The 21086-nt window shown below is 42.1% G+C and overlaps 1 protein-coding gene across 3 annotated transcripts in view; it reads left to right on the forward strand.

Moving 5' to 3' along the window:
* Positions 1-21086, forward strand: part of SORCS2 (sortilin related VPS10 domain containing receptor 2) — a 1741628-nt gene that overhangs the window by 1709990 nt on the left and 10552 nt on the right. For all 3 annotated transcript variants that reach the window (XM_029591638.1, XM_029591649.1, XM_029591657.1), the window contains exons 24-25: positions 1752-1851; positions 11071-11173. In XM_029591638.1, the coding sequence (XP_029447498.1) occupies positions 1752-1851; positions 11071-11173 (203 nt within the window). The remainder of the gene's footprint in view (positions 1-1751; positions 1852-11070; positions 11174-21086) is intronic.

Raw genomic sequence — 21086 nt, forward strand, 5'->3', positions numbered from 1 at the left:
GCAAAGAGGATTCATGAAAGAATACATTAATGTTTGTTTTATTACATGATTGATTGGATCTGTTTGCTTTCTTTGTTTTTTACATGATATACTTGGGTGACCAAAATGGTGTGGGGTCTGTATGGGAAGACTTATGAGGAGAGACTGAAGGATCTGGATTTGTATACTCTGGAAGAGAGGAGGTTCAGGGGAGATATGATGCAGACCTTCAGATACCTGAAAGATTTTAATGATGAACAAACTTTAAACCTTTTCCATTGGAAAGCATACAGTAGAACCTAGGGGTCAAGAAATGAAACACCAGGGGAGTGATTCAGAGCTAACATCAGGAAATATTTCTTAAAGGCGAGGGTGGTGGATGGCCTAGAATCCCCTTCCAGTAGAAGCGGTGAGGATGAAAACGGTAAACAAATTCAAAAAGGCATAGGATAAACACTGTGGATCCCTAAAGGCTAGAACATGGAAATGAAGAAAAAGGTGTATGGGGGTAACTTGCATGGAGCGGCAGTTACTACCCTTAGCCAATTAGCTTTCATGATTTTGACACAATTAAAACATCACTCTCTGCTTCAGCAGCAGGGGTAAAAGAAGAATTGAATTCTGACAACAACCAACGCTGGGCCCTGACGTTTATGGTCCAGAGTACTGAAATGCTGACATTAGGGAAAAAGCACAGGACTGCATCTACCGCCAAGTCCAAAAGCAAAGCACATTCAAGCAGCATTGTCTGAATCATCAAGGCTGCTCATCCCGTAAAAATGTTGCTAGCAGTAATTTTGATATGGGTTTGGCAGCTGCTTAGTTTTGATTGTAAATATTACCACCGTCAACCTAAGGCTTGGGGGTAACTTGCATAGAGCGGTAATTACTGCTCTTAACAGAAATATGGGGGAACCTGCACAGAGTGGCAGTTACTATCATAAGAAACTTGCTGGGCAGACTGGATGGACCATTTGGTCTTTTTCTTCTATCATTACTATGTTACTATCGACCCAAGTAGACAGAACAGAAAAGCAACAAGAAGTTCTGCCTAAAACTAAAGGAGCCTAATTTCTGTGACACACACAGGCATTGTCCATAAAGCATGTATATTCATGGATCTGATTAAAAAAAAAACATATAAAAACAGCTTTCAGGGTCCTTATGTTCCCCTTGACATATCTCGAAAATCTGGAATGTATAGGACACCAAAAAAAAAGTTATGAGTAAGTCACACCCACAGAGCATGCTCAAAAGTAGGATAAAAATGGAAAAATAATTTCTGCTTGCTGATGCTGAATACATTTATGCAGAATTATTTCAGTTCTCCCAATGTGCAAAACAAATCCTCAAACGCTGAAACTTCATTATATCCACTTTAATAATAGCAGAAAGGTTAAGTGATATTTTATTATGATGAAAATATATTTTCTTTCATGTTTGAAAATCTTAAAGGGGAGGGCTCTGCATTCTTGTGCTGAGCACTTGACTGACAGACTTACAAAATGCTAATTGGGATTGTTCCATACATTACAGAGAAATATAAATGTTTTTCACATAAAATACATTATCTAGTAAGTATGTTGTATGTTGGAAATATTTTAATACCTTTAGAGCAGGAATTAATTGTTAAAATGTTCCAACTCATGAGAACTGGTAGCAAATGCTCTTGTTCATTTCCTGGCACACACTATTTTCCTTTTCCAGCTGGCATTTCTACTTTAACCACACAGCGTGACAGAGCTTTACTTCTAAATCAATTTGTGTTTCAGAGAATAGCAGCTATAAAGCAAGCCCTGAATGCACACAACATCAGCTTCTTTCTGAGAGGAGGATTTTGGGTATTGGTAACATTGACCGACTTTGAATCAGGTAAAAAACAAAACAAAACAGTTTTTTTATATATATAAATATACTTCTTTAGATATTTTTATTCCAGGATATCAGAGCCATTCTCTCTGTATGAACTTTCTTCTTTAGCGAGCAAGTCAATTAGCCCTTCAGCTGCTGCTAGCTTCACTGTTAAAAGTCGTAGCAAGGCCTCAGAGCCCCAACTCTGGTCCTTGTAGTCACCAAATGGGCCTGGTTTTCAGGAAGACCACAATGAAAAGTCATTGAATGTATTTGTTTACATTTTATCACAGAACAAAGTTACCGTGAGTAGCATAATTTGATTATCTTCAAAACCAGACCTCATAGTCTTCAAAGACCAAAATTCAGAATCCTTGGGCAATGGTAAAGGCTTTTATACATGTCTACTAATGTCTAGTAGCAGTCAGTCCTCCATCTCAAATTAATTAAACAAGGATCACACTTCTTAATTATAAAAAAGTTGAGGAACTTAAATGATTTCTATTATTGTTATTAAATCCATAATATAAAATGTTGTATCCATGAATCAAAGTTTAGTTTGTTTTAGCTGTTAAGGGCATAAATACCCATTATTGCAGCCAAACCTAGCCCAGATAGATATGACCTGTTTTCAGTTCAGAAGTTTGTGTTAAGCATAGAGTTTGTAATAACTTGTGGCTGGTTCCTATATCTGAGGAATCTCCTCACTGTGTAATAATTGGAGCTCATATATTGGATATTCTGTGATTCTTGGAACCTATTTATCCTATGGAGACTCTCCTTGAGTTTCCCTCATTTGTGCATAGGTTGCTTCTTGTTGCATTTTTTTCAGATTCTGTATAAGATATGTTTCCTGTTGGCAAACAGGAAGAATCAGCCATACCAGTGGGTAATGTCATCTTGTGATGTTGGCATGAAGCATTTTCTAGAAAGTTACAGAAAGCCTCAAAAACATTTGCAGGCATGCACGAGATTTTGCACCTAACTGCTGCCATGCATGTGTCCCCTCGGTCATTTTTTGCTCTCAGACGACACTGAATGCATTTCCTTTTCTTGATAAGAATATTTCTTCATATCTTATTTATTTATTTTATTTATTTATTGAGTTTTATATACCATCGTTCGGTTTTGCCATCACATCGGTTTACAAAGTTTTGATGTTTAACAGAGTTTCCAGAGATTCATGTGATTGTCACCCAAAATATTGTAGGCTTTTTAAACGTAAATCGTATTTCAAACTATGTGATCAGAAGGCAATCTAGCATCAGGAGCCTTCTCCCTTCACTGGGGGAAGGTCTTCTGTATGTGTATTCTCTGATACCCCTGGTTGTGAACATCTTAATAAAACCCAGAAGAGTCCAAAGAACAATTCTCATAGTTCCATCATGGCCGAAGCCCTCCTTTGAGAGCTGTCAGGAAATTAATCAGGTTGGACAATTCCCCAGCTCTGATCACACAGAATCAGGAAATATTATTTCATCCCAACATCCAGTCTTTGGCCCTCACACCCTGTATTCTTTCCTTTGGATTCTTCAATGAAGTTCCTCCAATCCTTCTGGCTTCTAGGAAAGAATCCATCAGAACATCTCATGGGTTATAAATGGAAATTGAATTAGGTTTCTCAAAAATTTGGCTTTTATGAAATGTTTTGTATAAACTTTCGCTATTGTGAAATTGCTAATGAGCTGATTTACATTATTCTTCAGCTCATTAGTAATTTTGCATAATTTTGTGAATGGCTTTGGAAACGTAAAATTATGTGCAGAAAATGGCAAATAGCAAGCAAAAAAATTGACAAATATGATTATGTATGCTATTTGCTGTTTTTTCAATTCAAAATAACCTTTACAAAGCTATGTGCATGTTAATACATCGGCCTTCTAGTGACTTTTTCATCATAATAAGGTAATATAATACTATGCACTTACACCAAGTTTCTGCCTAAAGTGGTGGCAGTGGACTTCCACCTGAACCAGTGAATCATTCTTTCAACATCTTTCCCTATCTTCATGTAAGGGTGTCTAGCCCTTACTAACAGGAACGTTTCAGCAGTGGGAGGTTCAGAGGGAGTTCATGTGAGCAGTGATTGACAAGAGTGTTCTTTCCCCAAAGGATGACTGACTAATGGGAGTATAAAGGATGCTTCTATGGGGCACTGGGAGGAGATCTTGGGGAGTTTGTGGAGTTGGAAGAATTTTTGCTTGGAGTGTTTATTATTGGGAGTTAGGGCAGGCAGCAAGGACTGTGACCTGTCCTGAGGTTCCAGATTTTTGGTCTGTGAAAGAAAAAGGATATCATCTGCAAGTGGCAAAGGTCAACTCAGCAACGTAAAACCTCCAGAAGCCAGTGTGAACATTTGTCATAGGCAGCCAGCTGGTTTGCGAGTACGTTAAGGAATTTTAAGAAGGATTCTATACATTTTTCCTGGGGCTAAGCAGCAAAAGGCTTTCAGGAAGGAGTGTAGGATTTTCCTGTAAGTTAAAGAGACTTAGGCAGCATAAGATTTGTGTTTGTACAAGTGCCTGAGATTTTATGAAAGAAGCATGAGTGAATTTTGATTTTTTTTTTCCTGCATTATAAATTGGTTTATATTTTTCTTGCATTTACTGGAATTTTAACTGTATTTCTTCAGTAAACTTTCTTTATGTTTTGGGACACAATTTTTGAAATGGATTGCTTTATTTTTGTACACTGTGTGAATGTCTTAATGGCCCTGCAGGTGAAGTCTTGCCTCCAATTCACAGAACCCATGTTCCTCATCCTGCACTGAGTGACCCCGTGATCCATAGGGCTGGGAAGTGTGGCGGCCCCTCCAAAGGGGGCAGGGTGGTTACATTCATAAAGGTGAACAAGCCTTGCATAGCTTGGGTTTCAAGAGAACCCTTCCTTGCCTTCTATCTGGGGCAGTCCAAAGCCCTTAGAATGTCCACCCAATTTTTTTTTTTTACTTCATCAGATCTGAAATTGCTGTATCCAAATGGACAGATTCTAATTGGTTAGAACATCATAACTTCTTTTTGTTATACCTAGTTACGTTTGACTTAAATTACATATCAAGGGTCATAATGTAAAAGCCCAGGCTACATCATTGGCTCATCTGAGATTGGCCTCCAGAATTGAAGTTCAGTCCTCACATTTACTTCCTTTGGGGCGGATTTTAAGAGCCCTGCTCGCCTAAATCCGGCGGATTTAGGCGAGCAGGGCCCTGCGCGCCGGTGCGCCTATTTTACATAGGCCTACCGGCGCGCGCAGAGCCCCGGGACTCGCGTAAGTCCTGGGGTTTTCAGAGGGGGGCGTGTCGGGGGCGGGCCCGATCCGCGCGGCGTTTTCGGGGCGTGTCGGGAGCGTTTCAGGGGCGGTCCGGGAGCGTGGTTACGGCCCGGGGCGGTCCGGGGGCATGGCCGCGCCCTCCAGACCCGCCCCCAGGTCGCGTCCCGGCGCGCTAGCGGCCCGCTGGCACGCAGGGATTTACGTCTCCCTCCGGGAGGCGTAAATCCCCCGACAAAGGTAAGGGGGGGGTTTAGACAGGGCCGGGCGGGTGGGTTAGGTAGAGGAAGGGAGGGGAAGGGAGGGGAAGGTGAGGGGAGGGCATTAGAGAATTCCCTCCGAGGCCGCTCCGATTTCGGAGCGGCCTCGGAGGGAACGGAGGTAGGCTGCGCGGCTCGGCGCGCGCCAGCTATACAGAATCGGTAGCCTTGCGCGTGCCGATCCAGGATTTTAGCGGATATGCGCGGCTACACGCGTATCTACTAAAATCCAGCGTACTTTTGTTTGCGCCTGATGCACCAACAAAAGTACGCCAAATCGCGCTTTCTGAAAATCTACCCCTATAAGTGTTTAGACACTGGCTCCCATTTCAATGCTAGGTTCAGCCAGTCTGTCCTCAGGGTCTTTCTGAAGACTAGAATTAAAACTCCATCCACCTTTTCTCCAAGGTCTATTGTATTATTTCAAGTTGTCTTCCCAAAATAAGTGTCTTGTCTATACATTGGCAGCCCTGTTGCTTTTATTATCCTATTTTTTGTTGTACCTTGTTTGAAAGTTATATAACAATCAAGCAAGCTACAAATATAATAAATGAAATGAATTCTTATAAGTTTTATAAAGGGCTAAGGAAGCCCCCACATAGCAGCAACTAGGCTTGAAATTCTGCATATGCCTGTAAAAGCCTTCTAGGAAATGCTTTGGAGCAACACTGTTGGTTGATGTCAACCACATGATTATCCTGTTGTCCATGGAGAATACGCATTACAGGTAAGCAACCTAATTAAACTATTTTAAAGACACTGTAGAGAATAACTATTCTGTTGGATTAAAAATCCATGTACTCATAAATGAGCACAACAGGATAAACTCCTGCTAAAATTGCTTTCTACATGAGTGAAGTGGAAAGAGAAGTGAGGCTTAAATGCTGTATAGCAGAATGATTTTGTTTATTTTGTATTCATCGATAATTTAATTAGATATGGATAAAACAGCTTTTTAAAACTGAACCTTTTCTCCTAACTCCATATAATTGAACCTTTAAATAATTTCAGTTATTTTGACTGAGAGGTCATTTTTAAAATGAGTGCATATGTGCCCATAAATGCACAAGCGATGATATGCTGAAATTTTTAATTAAGCGTGCACTTGCACACGAATGTTTTAGAATGCACCACCCACGTGTAAGTATACTCCTAATTTTATGAATTTTCAATAATCAACCATACACACAATTTGTTGTCTGAAATTCCAGAACAGGAAACAAAAAATAAACATCAAGGAAAAGAAAACATAAAAATATGTCTTTACAATAATAACAATAGTAACATAATTTTTCCTTGTTCAACACTAACTACAGGAAAGAAAAAGAGTAACCTCTGTGAGAAATGCCACGAGCGAGATTAATAATTTGTAATTTTCATCTAATTGGTAATGTTATGGGGTTCCCCATTTTTTCTATTCTACCCGGATGATTTCCCCCCAAGAAAATTTCTAAGCTGCTCTGGGTCTAGAAAAGAATAATTTTTCCCTCACACTTGATAATACATCTGCAATAAAAAGAATCCTCCTTTATCCAATACCTCTTTTCTTAAATTGAGAAAACTTTTCCTACGGAGCTGGGTGGCCCTAACCAAGTCTGGAAACATCCAGATTTTTTGTCCGAAAAAGGTTTTAGATCTATTGCAGAAAAAAAGTTTTTAAAATATTGTCCTTATCTGTAATAAAAGCAAATTGCAACATCAATGTACCTCTATTTTTTATATCTAATTCTTCTTGTGATTTTTGTATTAAATCTGAGATATTAATTGAGGATTCTTATAAAGGACCCTGACCATAACTTTCTTGATCTTTCTGTGGTATTACTTGTATTTGTTCCAATCCTGCCTGTTCTTTTTTCCTTATACCTACAAAAACGTCGAAAACGTGCGTCCAACCCCCCAGAACCTAATAGCGCCCTATTAGATATTCCCGCGCAATACAGTAAGTAAAATGTGCAGCCAAGCCGCACATTTTACTTTAAGAAATTAGCGCCTACCCAAAGGTAGGTGTTAATTTCTGCCAGCGCCGGGGAAAACTGCTTTTCTGTGCACCCTCCGACTTAATATCATGGCGATATTAAGTCAGAGGCCCCAAAAGTTAAAAAAAATAAAACATAAAAAAATTTAAAATGGGCCTGTGGCTCACGGGTTGAAAACCGGATGCTTAATTTTGTGGCGTCTGGTTTCCGAACCCGTGGCTGTCAGCAAGTTTGAGAACTGACGCTGGCAAAATTGAGCATCGGCTGTCAAACTCGCTGGCAGCTGACGCTCCTGTCCAAAAAGAGGCGCTAGAGACACGCTAGTGTCCCTAGCGCCTCTTTTTGCCACGGACCCTAATTTAAATAAATTAATTTACTGTATCGCGCGCACAGGAGAGTGTCCTGTGCGTGCACTGGGAGAGCGAGCACTCGCCCACTCTCCCACAATTTTTACTGTATCCACCCGTTAGAAGGAGAGCTGAGAGGTGAAACAACAACAAATATCCTTCCTGAGGTATAATATGGAGCTCTTGAGTCAAGATGAAATTTACAGTTTTTAGAGTAATTATTGATCAAAGTCCAGAACAAAGTACAGGCAAAGCCAGGCTAAGCCAGCCTTAACCGTGTGCCCCTTAGGCGCACACGCCTTTGGTGGCGTGCCGGCGTCAGCTGCACACTGCAATCAAGCCCGTTCTTATGGGGCTTGATTCCGGGTTCGTCCTCTCACATCATGCGTCACAAACAGCTGTTCTCCATCAAGATTAAAGAGCTCTCACGTCTCAATTTCAATTCAGCCCAGGCAAACTGTCTCACCTCCAAACTTCACAAAGTAGGTAAAACAATTCAGTTCCAGTTTCCTTAGGTAATAGAGGCAATTCAGCTCACCTCCAGGCAGGCAATAAAATTCACCTCCACTCTCTCCTCTAACAGCACTATGGAGAAGCCTGTTCTTATGGGGCTTGCTTCCGAGTTTGTCCTTTCATGCCGTGTGTCACAAACAGCTGTTCTCCATCAAAATTAAAGAGCTCTCACGTTTCAATTTCAGTTCAGCCCAGGCAAATTTTCTCACCTCCAAACTTCACAAAGTAGGTAAAACAATTCAGTTCCAGTTTCCTTAGGGTGATAGAGGCAGTTCAGCTCACCTCCAGGCAGGCAATAAAATTCACCTCCACTCTCTCCTCCATACTCCTAATTTTAAGAGATTACTTGAGCACAGTTAGGGGAAGATTTTCAAAGGGTTACGCGTGTAACTTATGCACATAACCCCGAGAAAGTGCCCCTGCACGCGCCGAGACCCGGGATGCGCAAATGTCCCGGGGCTTTGAAAAAGGGGTGGGAAGGGGATGGGGTACCGGTCCAGGGGCGGGACTGGGGCCTCCGGCACGGTGGCCATGCCAGAGGATCGCGCACTGGCAGCTGGCAGGTGTAACTAAAACAACAAAGGTAGGGGGGGATTTAGATAGGGCTGGGGGGCAGGTTAGATAGGGGAAGGGAGGGGAAGGCAGGGGGAGCGGAAGGAAAGTTCCCTTCGAGGCCGCTCCAATTTCGGAGCGGCCTCGGAGGGAACGGGGAAAGCCATCAAGGCTCCCCTAGGGCTCGGCACGCTCAAGGTGCACAAGTGTGCACCCCATTGCATGCGCCGACTCTGGATTTTATAACATCCGCGCATGTTATAAAATCGGGCATAGATCTGTGCGTGCCGGGTTGCGTGCACAAATCTACGCCTGTGCGCATGTTATAAAATCTGGCCCTTAGCATGCATCTGTCTTCCATAGGTCCTTGTCGGCTTTTACGCGCATCAGCTAATTTTAAAACATTCTCGCGCGATGTACATTCCTAGTTTTGCAATTAGTCCAGCAGTTTGTCCAGTTAATAGTGAGATTTTTCAGACCTCTCAGGTTCTTCATCTGATAGCCCCCCCCCCCCCCCCCCAGTTGACCTGGATCTCTCACCCTGTTCTATAAGCCCTAAAACTCAAGATCTACGGACGTGTTCCTCATCAGAAGTAGCAGTAAATTTACACGGATATCTAGCATATGTACATTGTGGTTTTTGGTTTTAAAATTTGGAGTTACATGTGTTAAGTCTGGGCCCCAACCCTGAATGCCCATGCCCCATCCATACCCTGCCCCTTTCTCACCCCCTTATTCCAAACATGTGCACGGGTACATACATGCATATTTTGCAGCTTTTTTAAATCCATGTTGCTTGTGCACGGCCCACATACACGCATATGTGGGCATTTTTGTGCAACCAATGCTTTTAAAATAGACCTACAATTTTGTAAGGTACTTGATCTTGAAAACGTACTTCAAACAATAAAGAAGCAATTGCAAAATTTGCAGATGTTGCTTTAAAATATTCTTAAGCTGAGGAATGTATTTGTCAAACATGCACAAAACTAGTTGAAGAAACTTTCTAAGCTATTTCAGGTTGGCTCTTCTCAAAATGTTTACTAAATGTCCAAAATCTAATAATAAACTTAAAAGTAGTTTTCCCAACTTGTTCAGCTAATCTTGTTTTTAAGCATGTGCAGCTTGGTAAGAGACTCTTCTTCTCTTCAGTCTGTCAGTCTGCTATCCACTCCACCTACCTGCCATGCCCCAGATATATCATCTTAGGGGTCTTGCTGCCTCCGTGCCTATCTGCCATGCTTATGATGTATTACAATGGGAGTTTTGGTGCCTTCATCTTGTTTGCTGTTTGAATCACATCCTAGTTCTCCCACACTTTGCTTTTTTCTTTGTTATACTGGGATGTTTTATCCCCAGAAAAAAATGTGAAAAAAATACAGGATTCTCCACCCACCTCTCCCCTTTTCCTGTTGTTTTGTCTGTTTACTACAATAATAACCTAGTTCTCCCATCCTACTTATTTCTTTATTATACTGGGGAGTTTTGTCTCCAGAAATACAATGTGAAAAAAGGAAAAAATATACAATTTTCTCCTCTTACTCCACCTTTTTTTTGTCTTGCTGTCTAAGTCTATGTGCTGTTTGTGATGAACTAACCTTTTTGGCTTGGGGGTTATGATACCTTTGTGCTGTTTGCAAATGACCACACATTATGCCTTGGGAGTAATGACTGCTGTACTGTTTCAGACACTTAGACAAGACAAAGACAAAAAAATCACTAGCACTGCCTCAATTTCCATACTTCTACTCTAACCCTTCCCCAATGAAGAGAACAAAGCAGCAGTGCCCCTGTCTCTATCTTTCTGGTACAGTAAGTGTGACCACTACAACAGAAAAGATCAGAAACATTCTTTTGCAGGTACCAAAGCCAACTTTTTCTAGCTTTTATTTTAAACTTTAAGAGAGCTTCTCAGCACACATTCTTCTCTTAACAACAGCTAGAGAGGAAATAAAGAACTTCTTGCACGTGCTCAGAACTTACAGTGGGAGTAGATCAAATGTTACTTGATCCAGAGAGCAGTTATAGGCTAGTTAAAAAGATGCTGCACTGTAATTTGTCCTCTGTCTGATCTTCTTGCCAACTTGTCCTTCCTTGGCTCTGACAAGGCAATGAGGTCACACAGGCAAGAGTTGGTTACTATAGTTACCAGTTATGTTCAGCCATAGACTTGAATGTACTATAGATCTGAATGGGAAACATAAATGAAACAAACATTTTCATTTAAATGTGTGGACCGCCTACATTTGTTAAAATGGATTCATTTGTTGCATTGTGTCCATTTGTTTCAAATGAATGCACTTCCCTAATGTCTTTCCATTTCAGATTCCCAAAGGATTGGAGGAGGTGGTGGATACTGGGCTATCGTAGTTATCTTTGCCATCTGCTTAGTTGCAGTGGGAGCTTTCATCTTGTATAAATTTAAAAGGTAAGTCTACTTAAGTGTAGTGATATAATTGATATGTACAATATGAATGTTCTGACTTGTTCATTTATCTTATCACAATAATGTTACTCTAATACAGTTCTTATAAAGGAATTAAACATGCAGATGTATATGTGTATATATCTATATTTTTGTGTGTATGTGTGCTTGTGTGTGCGAATACTGAATCCCAGAACACAAGTAAGAGAATGACAAAATCAGAAACCGAATTCAGGAAGGTATGAGAAAAGCAAAGAGAATCCTAAATTGTGAAAGGGAATACTGAGATTAGTTGGGACTTAAGGCAATGCAAGAGGAATTAAACTGGGCCTATGGACCTTATCTGCTGCTATATTTCTATATGTAAATAATTCCTCGCTGATGAACAGTCCCTATGCCATTGTAGTCCTTCCTCTTACATGCTGACACCTGCCAATACAAGGGGTTAATTCTGATCTTCATAAAAATGGGTGCTACTTTACAATATTACAATGACCAGGGCATTCTTGGTTCAGGGCTTCTGTCTCTTTGCAGAATATTATGATATGTTGACCTAGATCTGATAGCATGGGAATGGTAGAAGGGAAAAGAATGCAATTACCAAGACACTGCTTTTAAGAAGTATTGCTTTTAAAGGGACACTGTCAAGAGGTGTCATGATGAGGTTTTGAAAATCTAAGAAATTAAATCTTGTAATGTCAGAGTTGCTATGAATTAAGTTTGAGTTTTGTTCCCTTTAGCTTTATGACTGCATTATATTTCTTTTTTGTTTTGTCTTTTTTTTATATACAAGTATTAGAAAAATGTTATTTTAGAGCCAGTCCAGCTGCTTCAGCGTACATATTTTTGCGGTTTTACTATGACTGTAAACACATCAGAAATTTTCAAATTCTCATTTCTCCAATTCTGGCAGTAGTTCTTTAAACACAATCATGACTTGCTTTCTAGTTCTATCAGTTCACGGGTACTCTACAACCCCAATCCTGCACAGCTCTAGAGACTTCCAGCTATGCATACAATGCATATCTCTAAAATGTTGCAGCTTGAGTGTGCAACTTCCAGCACGTGTAGGCGACTTTTGTGGATGAAGTCACCTACAAATTGCCCAAGCTGCCTTTATATTGCCAGCAGATGTGAAGCAGACTAGCATTGCTATATTGATTTTAATCTTTTGCACTTATATACTATCACTTGCTCCCTATGTTAATGCTATAGTATTCCTCTTTTACCTCTTCATTCAGCATCTCTCACCTAATGAGTCTTCTTTCCTAGATTGTTTTTTTTCTTTATGGCTCTTTTTCTGGCAAAGGTATAGCACCTTCCTTCTGCAGAGTTACTCTGGCCATCCATTTAGCTAATTTACCTTATGATGATCCTCAGCACAGTATGAGCTTCTGCAGTATTCTCTGATGTACAATTCTCTCTGGTGCCTTAGGTTTTCTCCTTTTCCCATACCCTCGGAAATCAGTTCTACAAACAGGACAGGTCTTATACTGTTCTTATCCTCCTGTTTAGCGCAGGCTGAGTTTGTCAGAGTTGTCACAAGTATTCAATAACCTGGCATTCCTATTGATTCTGGAGAGGTGGGCTTCCACCCACTTACCGGACATATCTAGCTTCTTTTCAGGCCCTGTCCAGTAAACTGTGCCTAGAGAGAGAAGGTGTGGAGTTCTGTCTGTTACGATCAATGGTCCGCAGACCACCACTCTCACCTCTGTCCCAGAACCAGGTGAGGGCGTAGCATCCCGGCACGATGGGGGCCATCCTCTGGTGCCTGCTGCAAACCACAGTGGGGGCACTGTCTTCATCTCTGGCCCTGAGCCTGGGGTGCCCTCCAATGTTGGAGAGGCCCTCCCTGTGCCTGTTCAGAAGACCACCGTGTTCAGTCGGCCTTCTTGCTGGCTCCCTCAGATGCCGGGCCAAGTCCCTGTCTGGCGATGTGGCAGGCTGCCGCAGCTGACCTGCTTCTAATGCTGCTCTTGCCTCAGGCCCTTCTAGGGATGTATGCATGCACAGATGGTGTCCCACTTAAAGGGATTGCTGTGGGAAACCCCGGAAGTACCTGAAGATGATGTCACCCACTGCCACCTATAAGAGGTCATTTCAGCCACAGTTCCCTGCCTTAGCAATAGATCAAACTCCTCAGAATAGCTGTTTGCCTCTGCGGTCCTGGTACCTGTTCCTGACCTTGATCCTACGTCTTGTCTTCATGTTCCTGGATCCATTCTATGTCTTCGGAATTCCTATGTTTGATCCTGGTCATTCTTCAGTCTGGCCTTCTCCTGAGTTCCTGTCTTGTGGTCCCTCATCTGTCTTCAGCATCCCATCCTGCTGTTCCACCTTGCCTCTCCCCCTCGGATTGACCTCCTGGGTTAACTTCGGTTTGGACTCTTGGCTTTGTCTTCGGTTGGATTCCTGGCTTGACTTCATATTGCTTTTCGATGCTGCTTGCCTTCCACCTGCCCTGTTACCACTGCCTGTTCATTCTCTCGGCCCGGACCTCAACACTGCACAAACTACACCTGTCCCTGACCTCAGCCTGCACCAGGCTCTGCTATCTGCCCTGCCACTGCTTGGATTGACTATTTCACTTCTGCTGGCCTACGATGCCTTCCATGAGAGATTCATCTCGTCCCAGAGGCCTGTGCCTAAATCCAGCTAACCTCGGCACCCGAGGGCTTAACCTAAGGGGAATGAGGGCTGGTATTGGTGAAGTTCCTGTTGGGCCTCTGCTCTAACCAGCTCTGCCTGCTCATGGTGAGGACCTGCAGGGCTTTTGCCCTGTGGGTAGCGCCAACCTCACCTCGGTCCAAGGGCCCACTTCCCAGAAATTCACACCAGGAACCTTTTCTGGACTGCTGGACTAAAGGAGTCTTAGCTTATTTTTCTCTCTGCATGTCTACCCCTTGGGGCCAGGCCATTATAGTCTCCATCTTGCTGGATTCTGTATAAGGAGTCACTATCCATGAAAAGGATCTTGGTGTCACTCTAGATAGTACATTGAATCCTCATCTTAGTGTGTAGCAGCAGTCAAAAAAGGAAATTGAATCGTAGGAATGATTTGAAAAGGAATGAAAAATAAAATAGAGAATGTCATAATACATCTGTATTGATCCATGGTGCGACCTCACCTTGAGTAAACAATTTTAATGGCCCACGTACGCAAATACCGGGGGTTACACGCATGGCCAGGCCCTGTGCATGCCAAGCACATTTTAGAAAGGGCCTGGCCATGCGCGTAACTCCCGATACACGCAGCAGTGCCAAGCCTGAAGAAAGGGGCAGGCCGAGGGGCGGGGTCTGGGAAGGGCGGGGGGCAGGCTGGGGAAGCGCATTAGATGCTGTGTGCTGGCAGCCAGCCGGCTGGCATGGGGAGTTTACTTTTGCTCCAGAGGAACAGTAAGTATAAAAACAAAAACATTGGAGCTAGCTAAAGTAGATTTAGGGGTCGGGGAGGAGAGGGGAAGAGGGAGGAAGGATAGGGGTAGGAGTAGGGAAGTTCCCTCCCAGTCCGCTCCTTTATTGGCTTCACCATGGCCCTTACAAAGCTTCCCACTTGTTGCGTCCGTCGCTGCTCGATGGCCTCACTCCACCCTCTTAACCTCTGTGGTGACTCCCTCCGGGTCTGATGGTCGGCTGGCTGCCTCGGCATCTCCATGCTATCTCCCTCCAGCGTCCCCAGACCGGCTCAACGTTGCAGATCCGCTATGTTGCCTGAAGACCTAGGGCGCGCTCTCTGATTGAAGTACCAGCAAGGGCGTGATCCTCAGGGGCATCCCCCTGAGGTGACGTCATCTGCTTCCAATATTTAAAGGTCTCTATTTTGCTAACAAACTGAGTTAGCAAGGACTCACTTCGGCTGTCGAAAGCTACTCTGCTTCCTCAGACTTACCAGAGGTACCCACTCCTCGGGGGCCTCGCTTTTTTTTTCTTTCAGATTACAGATAGGAACTGGTACTCGCTCCTCGAGGGCCCATGTTCCTGGACACTCTGAAGATTCGCTATTGCTTGGAAGCTATCGCTGCTACAAACAATTGAGTTACCATCGCTCTCTCAGAGCTTTCCCTGGAACCAGGTACTCGCTCCTCGAAGGCCTAAATCTTTCCAGCTCCTGAGCTTCCTTGAGACCTTATGTGAGTTCTGTCATCTAGTTCTGTTCATGAACTCTGCCTACTCACTTTCTACAGTTCTCAACAGCTCAGCCATCCTGGATCGCTGTTCCAGTACTGAGGGACTACAGCCCTGCCGGGCATATCAGCTCACTACTGCCACCTCTGGTGGTTTTCAAAAACCTGTTTAATAAAAGAACTAATGTGTGTTTGTCTCCATACTCAAGCCTAGCTGGTGGTCCCTCTCGGGATATCCCCCCGGGGGCGTGGTCATCTGCCACTGGCCCAAGGATCCACCCACTACTACAGCAGATTTATTACAGATTGCTACTCCTTAGCAAGACGATATCTGAGACACTACAATATTGCTACCTCACAGCTCCATCACAGACCTTTCCTAACAGATTGTTACTCCTATCTGATTGCTCCTCCCATCAGATAGCAGATCTATAACAGATTGCTAACTCCTCCCTCTTTCAGGAGCCCACAGCACAGATTCCTAAACTACTCCAAATACCTAACCCCTTAAATAAGCTTAAGATCGACTCTCTCATGTAGAAGAGAAAGAAAGCTAATGTGACAACCAAGCTGTGGTTTAATACAAGATTTTATAATTTCATAAAGCATGTTTCCAGGGGTTTAAAAGAATAGCAAATGCCCAACAAAACAGCATTTTGCTTTTGTTCTAATAATTACTTCTTTCCCATTTTTAAACCAACGCATACAATATAACCTTTTCCTAGAGAGCCTTTCTCCCTGCTCTCAATATTTCAACTTAGTATTCGCTCCTGTTAGGGCTAACTATCTGGTGACAATCTTGCTTGCCTGAGCTTAAGTTTCTGCCAACTACAAAACATATTGTTCCAAAGGTTCCTGGCTTAACTTCCAGGGCTTAATTCCTCCCAGTTTTAACTGCCCTGGAGACCTACCATTTACTGCAATTTAAACTGGCTACATCACAAGTTCAAATTTCTGAGACTTTCGGTAATGCAAGTACTAGTGAGGCTGCTGACCTCAGCACTTTAATTGGAGGAAGCATTTTCCCCTACTGCTTTAAAATTTAGCAGGAATTAATTACTGCAGTCATCCCATCAAGAAGCTTCCCAGCACAGCTTCTAAACAAAGAATCACCTTTCCAGAACCTAAAGTTTACCGGAACTCCATTACTGCAGCCAAACATTCAAGCAGGGCAGGGTTTGACTCTCAACACTCAATAGTGAATTTAGTAACTTTAAATGAACTCTTAGTGGTCTCAAGGCAAATTTCTTTCCTAGATCACTACAGCTTTTAGCATTCCCAAATCCAACATATATAACATAGGGAAGCATAAATTCCCCCACCTATATCTTATTCCCTTTTCAAGTCCCTTTTTGCTAAACTACTTGATAGAGAGAGAGAAAAGCAGGGGGCTCTAACTTAACACTGTGTGAGGGCTCTGTCTGCAGATAGCTCCCCATCAGGCTCTTTTCCCCTTCCTCCTCTCCTTCCATGTGTTGCTGCTGGCACTGGAACTCCCTCATGTCAGGGAATCCCTCATTTATAGCACCTGGGAAACCTGCCGAGTCACTCTGGCCCCGCCTCCTCTGGCTCATGCTTCCTGAGATGCTGGATACTCGGAATTCTGGGACTTTTAGTCCCCTTCAGCATTATCTTAGCTTTTCCTTTGACAGGTAGCTAGATCCTGTCTACCAGTGCAATATTTGCGCGGGGACTATCAGGAATACTACCAATGCATCACACAGGGATGCAGGCGCACATGTACACGCATGCATCGGCACAAGCCCAGAGACATGGCAGTTTTATAACATATGCGAACCTACGCGCATGTGTTACAAAATAGCCTAGGTGGGTATATGTGTGTGCCCACTTTTGCAAGTGGGAGCGCAAGCTGTGTAAAGTCGGGTACGAGCCGTGAAAGTGAGGAAATGTTATAAAAGGCGCACATCCATGCCATGACCAGTTCGTCCATCAGTTCTCCTAGTCTTCAGCTAGGTCCTCCATTCCCCCACCCTGGTTCTTTAGCCTGCATGCCCCCCAGTTTCCCTAGACCTCAGGGATGCCTGATTTTTTTTTCCCTTAGACCTCCTCCATAGCAGAAGTAAAGTTATGCGGAACTGGACCTGGGTGTGCGCCCAGGCGCGTAAGTACTTGCTCGCACTTCCCTTGGCCCCGCCCCAGAATCCCCATGCTCCAACCGCATCCCACCCCTTGTTTTCTCTGGTTTGAGATGTGGCGCACATCCACCCATTTTATAAAATCAGGTGGACGTATGCCTGTGCTAGATACACGCTCTGCTCCCGGTTTTGGCACATGAATCTCCTTGTAAGGCTCTTGTGCTTGGAGAAGATGCAACTGAAAGGGAATATGACAGAGGTTTAAAAATCATGAATGGGGTGAACAGGTAAATAGGGGGAATGCTATTTACTCTTTCAAATAGTACTAAGACTAAGAAAGAAGCCATAAAACTAAAAGCTAGCAAATCTAAAACAAATCAGAGAAAGTATTTTGTTCACGTAGCACAATCAAATTATGTTGTCAGGGGGCATGGTCAAGGCCTCTAGCAGGTTTGAACAAGTTCTGGAAGAAAAGTGTATAAACCATTTTTAGCCAGGTAGATTTGGGAAAGCCACCATTTATCCCTGGGATGAACAACAAGAAATGGACTTACTCTTTTTGGAATCTACCAGATACTTGTGACCTAAGTTGGCCACTGTCAGAGTCAGGATGCTGGCCTGTGCTCGATGGACCTTTGGTCTGACTCAGTGTAGCAAATCTTATATTCTTATGTTCTCTGCAGTGTTTTAATGTGAGGATGTAGCCAGGTAGAAAAGCTCTTCAAATTTCATTTATTTCTTTTTGATTTCCTGTGAAGCAGTGATATTAGCAAACTATTTTTAGATAGATTTAATGGGTAGTTTGAACAGACTAAATCATCAAGACCCTCCCTTATTCTGATTTTTTATCACATTTATGCAGGGCCAGGGCAAGAGTATTTGGCACCCTAGGGGGATTCTTCGGTCATGCACCTCCCTCCCCAACTTATCAATTGGCAGCAGTGGCTCCTTTCTTTAGAGGTATTGACTCTGGCTCAGCACCTCTCTGGGCCTTGCACTGGTGGGATTTTATCACCTCTATCATTTTGGCATTGTAGGTTGCCACCTAGTTGTCTACTGGAACACTGACCTTGCATTTATGAGGGGATATTGACATTTAAAGATTTTAAAAAGTCCTTCACCTATCTATTCACCTCTACTGTTGTGAATCTAACCAAATTAGAACATGACCTATTCTATCCTTTCTCAGAACACCATGCGGGCGTAATGATGCATGTGAAGGAAGAGTGAACTTGTGAAGGCAATTTCTTTTAAGTAGATTGTGTGACTATAATAGGAACTGTACACCACTGTATGTATAAATGTATGATATTACAAGAAACAAAATACACAGAAAAATATAGGGAAAATACCAAAGTAAGATGCAATAGACCAGAAAAAAGCAAGCTGATATTTTGATGAATGTAGCTATTGCTGATATTTTATACTGCTCAGAGCTCTGTAGCATATTTACTGATCAACTGATTGGTCATTTGATTAGATTTTGTACAGAAGGTCATTAATGCACAGGCAAATAACTGCTGAAAATCATACATATCATAAAAATGTAATATTTTTAAAAATAGTTTTCAAGCCCAGCATAACAACATAATAATTGCCATATTGGGTCAGACCGAGAGTCTATCACGTCCAGTATCCTGTTTCCAACAGTAGCCAATCCAGGAACCTGGCAGGATCCCAAACAGTAAAGAGACATCATGCTGCTTTCTCCGAGTCTACCTGGCTAATAACAGTTTATGGATTTTTTTCTCTAAGAACTTGTCAGACCTCTAGCTATACTAACTGCCTTTACCACATCCCCTGGCAAATGAGTTCCAGAGTTTAATTGTGAGTTGATTTAAAATAAATGAAAACATTTTTTTTCAATGTACCTCTCACTAACTTCATGAAGTGTTCCCTAGTCTTCTTTTATTTTTTGAAGGAGTAAACAACCTATTTGCAATTATCCTTTGTCTCCACTCATGATTTTATAGACCACTGGTATATGTCCCCCTAACCTCTTTAGCCTTTTCTCATTGGGGAGCTGTTCCATCTCCTTTTTCATTTTGGTCATGTTTCTCTTTACCTTTTCCAGTTCAGCTATATCTTTTTTGAGATGCAGCGACCAGAGTTGTATATAGTACTCCAGGTAAGTCTTACCATGGAGAGATACAAAGGTATTATGACATTCTCTGTTATTTTCTTCATTCCTTTCCTAATAATTCCTAACATTCTTTAGGTTTTTTTTTTGCCTGCCTCTGCACATTGAGCAGAGGATTTCAAAGTTTTGTCCACGATGACACCTAGATCCTTTTCCTGGGTGGTAACTCCTAATATGGAACCTAAAATTGTATAACTAAAGTTCAGATTACTTTTCCTTCTGTGTATCACTTTGCACTTGTTCACATTAAATTTCATCTCACATTAAATTTCATCTTACAAGGTCTTCCTGCAATTTCTCACTATCAACTTGAAATAAATTTGCATCATCTGCAAATTTGATTACCCCATTCGTTGTTCCCTCCTCCAGATCATTTATAAATATATTTAAAAGCACCAGTCCCAGTACAGATTTCTGGAGCACTCCACTGTTTATCTTCCTCCATTGAGAAAACTGACCATTAAGTCTTACTCTCTGTTTCTTATCTTTTAACAATTTAACATTGCCTCTTATCCTATGACTTTTTAATTTTCTCAGAAGTCTCTCATGAGGGAGGAAAATCCAAATACACAACATCCACTGACTCACCATGATCTACATGTTTATTAACCCCTTCAAAAAAATAAAGCAGATTGGTGAGGAAAGACTTTCCATGGCTAAATCCATGTTTTCCGTGTCCCAGTAAACTATGTCTTTCTAAGAGTTCTGTGATTTTGTTCTTTAGAATAGTTTATATGATTTTTCCTGGCACTGAAGTCAGGCTCACCAGTCTATAGTTTCCCAGATCACTCCTGAAGCTCTTTTTCAAAATTGGCATTACTTTGGCCAGCCTCATTCTTTAGGTACAGTAGATGATTTTAATGCTAGGGTACAAATTACTAATAATAAATATGCAATTTCATTTTTAGCTCTTTCCAAAATCTGGGATGTATACTATCTAGTTCAGGTGATTTACTACTCTTTAGCCTGTCAAACTACCTTATTACATCTTCCAGATGCTTCAGTTCCTCTGAATCTTAACTATTAAATACCGTTTATGCCATAGGTATCTTCCCACATCCTCCTCAGTAAACACCGAAGAAAAGAATTCAATTAGTTTTATACAATGATTTTGTGTTCCCTAAGTGCCCCTTTAACCAAGCAATCATCTAAACTGATTTCCTCACAGGCTTCCTGCTTTGGATGTATTTGAAAACATTTTTATTTCGAGGTTTTGCTTCTATGGCTAGCTTTTTTTCAAATTATCTGTTTTTTAGGTGTAGAATAGCTCCCCTCTTGTTGATTCCAGGACTAGCTGCTCCATGAAATTCATCTAGAAACTTCACATCCCTAGCAGTCAATATTGAAGTAATTGAAATCTCCCATTACTGCTATGCTGCCAAATTTTTCAGCTTCCCTAATTTCCATTAGCATTTTATTCTGGCAAGGCAGACAATGCTATATCCCTACTGCTATACTCTTCCTGATCACAAATGGAATTTCTACCCATAAAAGTTCTGCTGTGCATTTAGTTTCCAGCAGGATTTCTATACCATACAAAGTACCACACTCCC

The sequence above is a fragment of the Rhinatrema bivittatum genome, chromosome 1 (assembly GCF_901001135.1).
Source record: "Rhinatrema bivittatum chromosome 1, aRhiBiv1.1, whole genome shotgun sequence".
NCBI lineage: Eukaryota > Metazoa > Chordata > Amphibia > Gymnophiona > Rhinatrematidae > Rhinatrema > Rhinatrema bivittatum.